General features: G+C 42.5%; 4 protein-coding genes across 4 annotated transcripts in view; 1 reads left to right on the forward strand and 3 right to left on the reverse strand.

Moving 5' to 3' along the window:
- The window catches only part of LOC126564696 (rab GDP dissociation inhibitor alpha), a 442,469-nt gene that overhangs the window by 145,694 nt on the left and 286,418 nt on the right, over window positions 1-10,357 (reverse strand). The window lies entirely within an intron of this gene.
- Window positions 371-3,921, forward strand: LOC126563960 (uncharacterized). The gene is made up of 4 exons (XM_050220829.1): window positions 371-747; window positions 807-1,298; window positions 1,372-2,560; window positions 2,633-3,921. Exons 1-4 carry the CDS (start codon window positions 382-384, stop codon window positions 3,919-3,921), a joined length of 3,336 nt encoding a protein of 1,111 aa, XP_050076786.1. The 5' UTR covers window positions 371-381.
- LOC126565012 (tumor suppressor candidate 3) lies at window positions 4,851-6,199 on the reverse strand. The gene is made up of 4 exons (XM_050222147.1): window positions 6,025-6,199; window positions 5,191-5,920; window positions 4,962-5,124; window positions 4,851-4,896 (listed from the first exon to the last, which is right to left on the reverse strand). The coding sequence occupies exons 1-4, from the start codon at window positions 6,115-6,117 to the stop codon at window positions 4,881-4,883; spliced, it is 1,002 nt and encodes a 333-aa protein (XP_050078104.1). The 5' UTR covers window positions 6,118-6,199; the 3' UTR covers window positions 4,851-4,880.
- Window positions 7,200-8,428, reverse strand: LOC126565150 (protein MEMO1). Its single transcript, XM_050222298.1, has 4 exons — window positions 8,284-8,428; window positions 8,057-8,207; window positions 7,753-7,977; window positions 7,200-7,683 (listed from the first exon to the last, which is right to left on the reverse strand). The coding sequence occupies exons 1-4, from the start codon at window positions 8,336-8,338 to the stop codon at window positions 7,227-7,229; spliced, it is 888 nt and encodes a 295-aa protein (XP_050078255.1). The 5' UTR covers window positions 8,339-8,428; the 3' UTR covers window positions 7,200-7,226.

The raw sequence follows: 10,357 nt of genomic DNA on the forward strand, positions 1-10,357 counted from the left end.
GGTCATTTGGGATAAGCATATATGAAAATTGGGTAAGAGTTGCTCAATAAGTCCGATCAGCTCGACTATCCGGCTATGGGTAAATCAATAACTCGTAGATAAGTATGAAAGGGTTAGGTAAACTATTATCGTAACCCGAGAATGCATATACGAAGAACGGAAATACTCATTTCATGAAGAATCCGAATCCAATTGATTGTCACCTGAAGCGGCAGCTGATATGCATGCGAGGACAGCGATGTATGTGGATTTTCTTTGTCCCCAAATCAATTTGATGGACTGTACTATATAATTGTTACCCTACAATTTCTTGCAGAATCTTTCGTAATCAGCGTTTGTGGCAATAAATGGAACGGGTAACAAACATCAACTAGCTACGGAATGGATCATTTAGAGCACTTGAGTGGATCCATCGATGGACATCAGGATTTGTCGAAAGGAGTCCTTCGGACCACTATGCAGTCTAGCGACACTGCTCCACTTCACTTCATAACGAATGCAGGCATGAGTCACAGTGGACGGGAGCAGGAATACATCGAGTCCACCCTTCTAGGGACGGATTTATTGTCAAGTCAGCTGCCAACAAATTTACTGAACGATTACATCAATTCCGTTTCAACCACTGCTCCGAACAGCATCATTGGCAGTATGCAATCTACTCTTATGGAACATCAATATAGGCCTCTTACCGCAGATGAATTGCATACGCTGATCAGTGAATCGAGTAACGATGCATCCGGATCAAAGGTATTTGATGCAAATCAAAAAATTATTCACACTAAACGCATCTATTTTCTCTGTTTTAGGATATTCCGGGCTTCAACACCCTATCGTCTTACGATAAGATTATGAATATGGGTCAATCTACTTCGCCAATGAGCAATGGATTAGCACAAATCTCTAACACAATGGATAGTTACGTACATTTTCCACTCCATGGAACTGGTTCAGGAGCTGATGGGTTTGACATAACGGCCAACGCTCTTGTTTCCGGCAATTCTCATCAACAGCATGGAGAGCAGCAACAGCAGCAACAACATCATCACTACAGTCTTCCTCACGCTACCAGCTCACACATCCATCTACAGCGCCAAACACAAGGACATTTGCATCCTCATCAGAGCGTTGTGGAGATAACCAATTCCCAGCAGCTACCCCCCTTAGTACACCCGGAAACGACTACCGCGGGTATAAGTTCACTCCTCCCAGCTGTTGATGTGACCATGAAGGTGTTCAGTCACAATAACTCCATCCTTCCCATCGCATCCTCAGCACCAGTATCGACGAACGTGCATAGTGTAAGTACAAATCTGAGTGAAAACTCATTTCTCATGCAACTCAATAGGAAGTAAAATCCGTTATTCATTTTAGAGTACCACAATGACCATCAGCTCATTGGGTTTAAACGAATCTCCAAAACGGTTTTACTCTTGCACAACTTTACCGTCACTCATACCGCATACTCAACGAACGACATACTCTATCGCTGATAATTTACTAGCCCAAAAAGGAACCGCTACAAACATGGTAGATTGTGAGGCACGAACACACGATGAAGATATAGTGGAATGTGTTGCATCGATGGAGAGTACATCGTGCTCACTGCTGGGTAATATGAATTTACCCCACAAAAAGCGTTTGGCAAAAAAGCTGGGCGATGCGAAGGAAAGCGTCTGTAGTATAGCTTCCGAAATGGAGCAATCTTTGATGCTAACTAATATCCAATTATCGCAACGTGGCGAAGTAACAGAACCTGAACCAAATTACCGGGATTCCGGTGCTCAGCAACGCACCAGTACCACGAAAATTAACTCTACCAAATCGGCATTAACAAACCAACAAGCACTATCTACCCCACAGCTAACGGTATTTACTTGCCAGCTGTGTGGAAAAGCTGTGCAAGATCAGCTAGCATTTTTTAACCATCTAAAGCAACACTACGAACCACCGTTGTCGATAAGTGAAGCTGATGTTTCACACTCAAATGCAAATGTAAGCGCACTTGAAAATGTAGAATTAACACCAGTGGAGAGTATTTCTCCACTCGAAAAGGGTCCAGCAGATGGTAAGAAATTGAAGCCAAAACTACCACGTGTCAAGCACACGAAAAAGTTAAAGAACGATCGGACTGTAAAGCAAAATCTACAAGAGGATGAGCGGCAAACGCAGAAAGCGGACGCGAAAGTCATTTTAAACACTTCAAAATCTTCAACTACTGCCACCTGCTCCGAAGGTCTATTTCCGACAGCGAACGATTCACTGATAGTGCTCGATTGTTCTGATAATGGAGGAGAATTTAGTGAAACGGAAGACATGCTGGAAGGGATCCGGAATGTGGTGCAAAAGGTGCAGGAAACCGTTGATACGGATACGAACGAGGAATTGTGCCCAGAGAACAATGATTCCTGGTTCCCGAACGGTAACCTTCGAAGCATTGGGACTGCAGAGAAAGCGAATTTAAATATGTCCGAAGAAATGCTTAATGCACATGACATTCACATCCAAAACGGAGGAGATAACTTTTTACTGATTCTCAGTAAGACTCAATTCAATGACACAGGTGTGTTGATAAGTCTCCCTAAATGGGAGTATGTAAGTTAAAAAGAATCTAATTCTTTCTTTCATGTTGTAGAACTACTTCCAACGGGAACCACCGATTCGGCGCTATTGAAACCGTTAGATGTCACCTGTAAACAGCTAGAGCAAGAGAATTCACTTACCAAAGCTCCCGAAGATCCTGCAGATCACAACATGCCACAAGTACAAACACTGAATTCCACAGCATTTGCATTACTTTCCAGCGTTACCAACACCCTCTCGGACTCGCATGGAGGAATTTTTCCGATTAGCTCTATCCTTGAACTTTCGAACAATAGCACAGCTAGTAAAATCTCAGTAGCTTCCTTTGCATCGTCACACTGCGGTCAGATACCAGATCTCAATAAGGCAAGATTATTGAAAACTATTCAATCGCCCGACAACGATGATGAGGATGGCGAAGTTGGTTCCGATGCATACGAACGAATGGAGCTCGCTGATGGTGAAGATTACGCATCCGGGAGTAGGCGGGACGAGCAACCATTACCAGACTACCATTTTAGTGATGACGACGCAGTTGACGCGAATGATGAGCCCTTCGCTTCGGAGGTACAAAACAACGAACAGGAAGATGAAGAAATACGTACAAACGATAAGGAATTGCTAGATGCAAGCGCAAGTACTGCAAAGTTACACAAGTACCTATGTAGGGTGGCAGACTGTGGCCGATTGTTTAAGTCAAAAACGGCATTCGCCTACCATCAGCTACAGCACACGGGAGAGCGACCGTACAAATGCCAAACGTGCCAGAAATGCTTCTTCACCTGCAGCGCATTGAAGGTACACGAACGGTTGCATTCCGGCGAAAAGCCGTACAAATGTGAAGAGTGTGGCCATCACTTCCGGCAATGGGGTGATCTAAAGTATCACAAAATCTCCAAACACTCTAATGAGAAAAGCCATAAGTGTGAATACTGTGGCAAAGAGTTTGCCCGCCGATACTCGCTAGTGCTACACCGACGGATCCATACGAATGAGAAAAACTTTGTCTGCGAGTACTGCAACAAAGCGTTCCGCGCTAGTTCCTACCTGCAGTCGCATCGAATGATACACACTGGGGAAAAACCTCATCATTGCCACCTATGTCATAAAAAGTTTCGATGCCATGGGGATTTGAACAGGCATCAAAAGACGCATACACGTGTTGGTAAAATTGAATCCGCCGGCAACGGGCAGGAGAAAAACGTGGATGAGGATGATAGTGGCTTATCGGTGGATTTGACTGGCGAGGAAAAGTTTGTACCGAGTGTTAGTGAAAAAACGAAACTGAAACGCAAGAGCATTGGGCAGAAACATAACAATTTAAGCGTAGTTATTGTTTAGTGGGTTCCAGTGATCCCATGGAGTGATGGGTGAATCTATTTTTTCCCCGAGAGAATGCGCAGGCGACACAAGAATTACTCCGGAGTCGACAGCGAGTTCAATAGCTCAGTTTTTATATGTCGGAGTCGGAATAATGGATAATGAATTCACTCCGAAGTTTCCACCACTATTTCACACTTGTCTTTCTTCCTCCTCCTTCTTTGCTTAACGACCTTCTATAGGTTACGCCAACAATCTAATGACTTACTAGACTTGCTGATATCACACAGTTGGATATCAGCAAGCCGGATGGGATTTGATCCCCGGTCCTGCCAAGTTGCCTTTCCAAAGACCCCAACCTGCCTTTGAAAATGTAAAAATGTGTTGATGAACAGTAACATTCTACTAACTGGCAGTGACAGCATGATGTTGTGTTCAAGCAAATATTTTACTCTGTTTTGGAAAGGTAATCCGATGCAATACAAACAACAATAAAGAAATACGTCCAAAATGCACCGGAAACATTAAGGGATATTCTAATAATCTGTTTCAATCGAAGATCGAATATCGATTTATTAATCCTCTTCAAACACTATCAGTTTCAGCGCACTAGGAGGAACATTGGAATTCTGAGCAACGCTTTCGCTAGATTACTCACTATTACTCGGGGATTAATTTGTTCGTTTACAATTTTTTCAACCAATTATTTACGCATGTAAATATTACGCAACACACACTAAAACCCATCATTTTTGTAATGCAAGAAGGATTCCCAAGAGGCGTAAGATTCTATCAACTATTATTTTTGTGTTCATTAATTGTGTACGTTGTTACTATTAGTAGTTCAGCGGTCAAAAATTTAACTCCTTTTTGATTGCACAAAACACAAGATGCGATCCAATAAATGTGATGAACCCATTCACACCTGCTCCGGCGGCTTAGCAATTTAAATGGACTTCGGTTTATACTTACTCTATTTCTCATTTAAATAAGAAGCTGAAATGAGATTAATAAAAGGATAAGATTCACGCACTCTTATAATAACCGCTGGAGTGACTTACCTGTAAGGATATCCTTGCGCTTTGGAACGGAATATTGATAGAATCAGTGAGAAAAACACAACGACCAAAAACAGGCCTACAATTGCCGTCACTTTACTCTTGCGATGATCATTCTGCCAGCCAGCTTCGGTCAGAAGCACCATTCCCAGGACAATCATTGCGTCTGTAGTTTGGAGGAACAGAATATTAAACTCAATACAAAATAATTATAGATTATTAAGTAACATACTCAAAAACATGACAATGTACGTTTCGATGACTAGCTGACCCTGCGACGATCCGTGAATGTACGCAATGCCACCGTTTTGACTTTTGTGCACGAACGGTGGGCTACGGATGTGGTTCCACATTTGTCCCGAAACCATCGCGAAACAAAACACAACCGCTAGCAGCGCCCACATCTGCTTGTTGTACAGAAAGTCGAGATTGTTTCGTCGTAGGTACAGGAAACCTCCGACAAACAGCGACAGCATCAGTATCGCAACCGTTGCCGAATAGTTTGGTGGACGGAAAATGCGGATCTGTATGTCGGTTCGCTCTTGAATCCATTTACCAATCACTTCCGCCGACACTCCCACCCGCTGGATGTCCATCGTATCGGCCGGTTTTGGTTTCCCCTTCGGCGGGAAGTGAATGAAAACAGGCGCCGTGTTGAGCCGCAACATTTGGAAAACGTCCGAGCCTTCGTCAAAGTCTACCATCGCAAAGAACAGCTTATTGGAGTAGGTTTGGGAGTAGCGGTACGAGTTGGCCACAATCGTGTACTCGTCATGAGCATGCCGACAAATCACACATTGCCGGGCGGGTGCCATTGCCGTAAACATTACGATAATCGAATAGTTCCGTGGGGCAGACTTGACGAAGTCTCGAAATTTGTTGCCATTGAATCGGAGAACCGGTCGCTTGGCGTTCATGTCCAACAATTGCTGAACCTTTTCCGATAGAGACTGCTGTCCTTGCTAAAGAGAAACCATTGAAACGTCTGGATAAGATGTGTGGAAATATAAACATCGACGGCGCCACGTCGTTGCAAAGCGGATTGATGTCGGTTCACCATACTTACGCTTCGGGCATTTTTGGAAGATTGGCTGTTAACCAAATGCAATAAACACAGAGATATTGCTGTTAGTACGGCTATTTTTATAAGGATCTTCATGATGCCAGCAGGTCGGCAAATGAAACACGAAGAGATTCGGCTATCAGCTTCAATTGATCTTTTCTGTGTGATGTTGCTTTTCGGCACGGATTGACAATTATGACGTGTACCAAACAAACCGTTGTCTGTCTAGATGACGTTTACAATTTTGGTGAGTTTAGGGAAGCTTTTCACCACATTCTGGTTTGTTTGATTGTAGTGGGAGGGAGGCAGTTAGAATGGAACCATTACAAGAGCATTAAAAAAACTTTTTCCAAATCAGCTGCTCTTGAGGATATATTTTTTATGCATTTGCCAACTTTTTTCGTTGAACATACAGTGACTTGCCGTCATACTTAATAAAAAATAAATATACCAAATGTTTTCAGCATTGCATGGAATCCTAACGACCTAGCCTGCGAAGTAGTTTTAGGCCGTGCACATGGACAGACGAGCTGTGTTATTCCCTAATTGAGATGGAATGCTGTCGTTGATGCCATTGCTTCAAAGGCTAAGATATCAGATTGGGAGAGGACGGCGAGGATTTAAAGTTGGACATATATTTTTTATTATTTTTTATTGTTATGCACTACATAGCAATTTAGGGGTATTCACGTTACAATAAAAAAACACATGATTTGTTCCAGAATATAAATTGTACCTTTTCATCCGTTATTTTTACCTTCTTAAAATGTGCCCTTAATTCCACGTGGTTTAAAAGAATGAGATAATGCTCTTTTCTTTTCTTCTGAGGTGGAGTAATTTTCCTTTTGTTTATTTCAATGAGACATTCGTACTGAGAATGGGTGCGGAAAAAGAAAAAAAAACTTGAAGTAAAATAAAATTCCTTTCCAATTTCCAACTTTTTTAAATGAAAGATTGTTTGTTCGGGTTTTCTTAATCCATAAAAAAATGTATCTTTTAATTATATTCTAAATGAGAAACAAACGAAAGTATGCCATTTATGCTGATATAAAAGAATTAAAAAAACACACACACACAAAACCATTCGAATGAAAACGTGCATCGTGGCCGAGCACTAGATAGCGAATGCAAATGACACTATCGTGAACGTGCCACACAAATATAGCTGTTCTTTCGTCGCAAAGCGTTGCAGATGAATGAGCAGCTCACTCAAATATCAGCGAACCGGAGGCATAGCTCACGCTGGAGTCTTTCTTATCACAGCACTGATTGCTTTGGTCATATTTCAGGAATTTGAAGCTCATCCGGTGACCACGGCGTTTCAGTTCTTCCACGGATTGCATAAGCACACCGATCGGATGGCGTCCGCAGATGGTATTGTTGTACTTTCGTAGGTACTCACTAAAGCTGTCCGCTTTGAGCGTTTCTATCAAATCCATACCCATCTTGTCTAGCGTTTCGATCCACTTGTAGATGGGACCGGAACCTTCCTCGTAGTACGTGTAACGAAACCGTTGGCCCCAGTGGCAAAAGTCGGACGAAATGACGAACAAATTTTGAGGATCGGCAAGGTACGGTGCAAAGATTTTGCCATACGTCTCTTCCCATTCGTTGCTGATTGATCCGACCATTACCGGGACTATAGTGAACTGATCGCTGTACCTAAAAATGTTCGTAATCCGGATGTTAGATCGGCATTGAGAAACCTATTTTTCTGTTGCTTTAGCTTACTCTTCCATCACTTTTGCCACATATGGAAGGTGCATTTCGATACTGTGTTCGTCTTCGTCCGTCTTTTGATCCATCCACTTGAAGTGGCCGGTGCTTTCTAGCTGTTTATTGATTTGTTGATCCACTTTCAGATCGTACAATGGCGTACGGCAGTATTGGGCAGCCGATAGGGCACAACGAGACAATCGCACATGATGCGAAGGACCCAAAATGAACACACGTTTACTGAAGAATTAAAACGACACATAGAACGATCGATAATGTGGATTTTCTTTGGGATGTGAATGTTGCAAATTGCACTTACACCACGGCAGGACTAATCTGTCGATAAGCCCAAGCACCGCAGGCACCGCAATAGCGATATCCGGCGTGCGGAGCGATGATGGCACGGGCAGGACCATACGTTAAATCTGCATCATTCAACCAACCATTCAGTTGGCGGTTCAATTCTGCCCCTGTGAAGAGGAATAATAAAATTGACCATTTATATGATGGAACAATTATATGTTAACTTAAAGGCTGAATATATACCAGAATCCGTATACCAGCTACCGGCATGCGTCGCTTCACGATACATATTTGGCATTTGGAGAGAGTTGTAAACTAGCTGCCTGTCGGTCGCTTCCCGTAGCAGATCACAACACCCCGTATGACTTGTACTTGGAAAACACTTTCTCGGTGGAGTGAAAGTGTCTGTTGTGCTAAAGCAGGCGGATGATCTGGTTTGAGATTAGATTTATTTACCAACACTCTGGAAATATATTTTGAGAACAAAAACCAGAATCTATGAGAATGATTATCATTCTATAGTAAAAAAATATGATAAAATTATATTTAGAATCTACTAAAAGTAATTTGACACTTCATTCCGTGAGGAGCTCAGCTATTACCACTCCCTCTAGGCAAAAAACCTCTTTGTTTACCTTTAACACAAGTGGTTCGAATAATTGTAATGTAGCACAAGAACGATACCTGAAACTGTTGTACTTGTTTTTGTCAACTTTGGATTAATTATTTCTGCTCAGCTAATGAAACTTTTGAAATTGGCTTTGCAAAACAGCGACAATCTCTTTCTCTGCAGTCTGGCAGACAAAGCAAAGGTCGACGACAGATGATCGGGGTTGAGGTTGGGGGTTGGGGTGTTGCAATGAAATTTCAACGTGTGTATCGACCGGAAATGTTCAACATTCGGGACCTGCTGGAACCTAGCCCTTTCGTGACATTTCGTGCAAAGCGTGCTGAATGTTAACTTTTGCAAAGAGCAGCAGCAAAAAACGGCATTAAATTGCGATTCTTTTACACTGAAACTGTTTGTTTTCGATTTACAGAATGTCAAAATGGTCCAGCGATGCGTGTATATGCGCGTGTGTGTGTGTGTGTGTGCAAAACAGGTGAGACAGTATATGCTCATCAGTTCAAAATTTCAAATTGAGTTGAGTTTTTCTTGAAATATAAAATCAATAAATAAAAAAAAAGCTGTTTATTACAATCGCAAAATGAGACAATTTAACGATTTTCTTCCAAAACCAATTCTAGTAAGGCCAGACTGACAATAGAGGCAAGTTAGTAGAGAATTTGTGAGAAAATAACACTCATTCGTCGATTATAGTGACGATTTTATCCCACTTCTCAATCAATTTTATATGAAAAACGATACAGCAATTTATTAAATACAACGCTGCAAAATAACTTTCGCAACAATTAAATAAATACAAAATATTAAAATTTGGACAACATCTCGCGCATTGAATATAACACCGCCTGCGTGCTGTCAAAACCCCGTTCGTGGTGTTGTTTATAGTCGGAGATTGAATCGCTTCTGCGCTGCGCTCGCGAGTATACGCCCACGGTGTCTGTGTATCTCGCGTTCATTTTCTCATCTCGAACCGGAGAGACCGAATTCGTGCCGTCTGTCGTCGTTGGTTTGTGCAATGGTAGCATCTAGCATTCTGCTCTGAAGCATGGCCACAAAGAATAAGTGCGTTAGATCGATTGCACTCGTAGCAGCGTGAATTTGGGTACACCGCCGACAGAAAAAAAAAAAATACACACTAGCTTCCAGCGAGCTGGCCCGGTAGAACCAAACGGCAATTATACAGCTCTTCGCTGTTTTTTGTTTGTTCTCGTTTTGTGATCGTTTTTCCGGGGTGCGTGAAAACGGAAGGCCCCAAAATTCGGTTCTGGCTGGGTGGGTTAGAGCAGTGTACGCGTGTGTGTGTGTCTGTATGTGTGTGTGGGTTGTTGGAAAAAAGGACTGTGTGACGAGTGTGTAAGGAGGAGAAGAAGGAGGAGAGTTATGTTGACGGGTTTTCCTTGATGCTGGGGCTAATGGTGTCGAAATGTCGGTTTTCAGCGTTGCCGTAGCAACGTCGATTGATCGGTTCACGATTTTTGTTTTCCTACAGTTTCTTCTTGCGCGGCGGTGTACCAGGTGCATGCTATTGGAACGTTGAAGACGCACGTAAAAAAAAGGGGAATCGTTTCTACCGGTGCTAGCGTCACTGTTTAGTAAAATAAGTTGTTGCTATTTACAGGGGATGAAAAGTACGTAAAATTGTTATTTCCGCTAGTGCTCGTTGGCATCCGTACGGTCGGAGAAAGGAAG

The sequence above is a fragment of the Anopheles maculipalpis genome, chromosome 3RL, assembly GCF_943734695.1.
Source record: "Anopheles maculipalpis chromosome 3RL, idAnoMacuDA_375_x, whole genome shotgun sequence".
Classification (NCBI taxonomy): domain Eukaryota; kingdom Metazoa; phylum Arthropoda; class Insecta; order Diptera; family Culicidae; genus Anopheles; species Anopheles maculipalpis.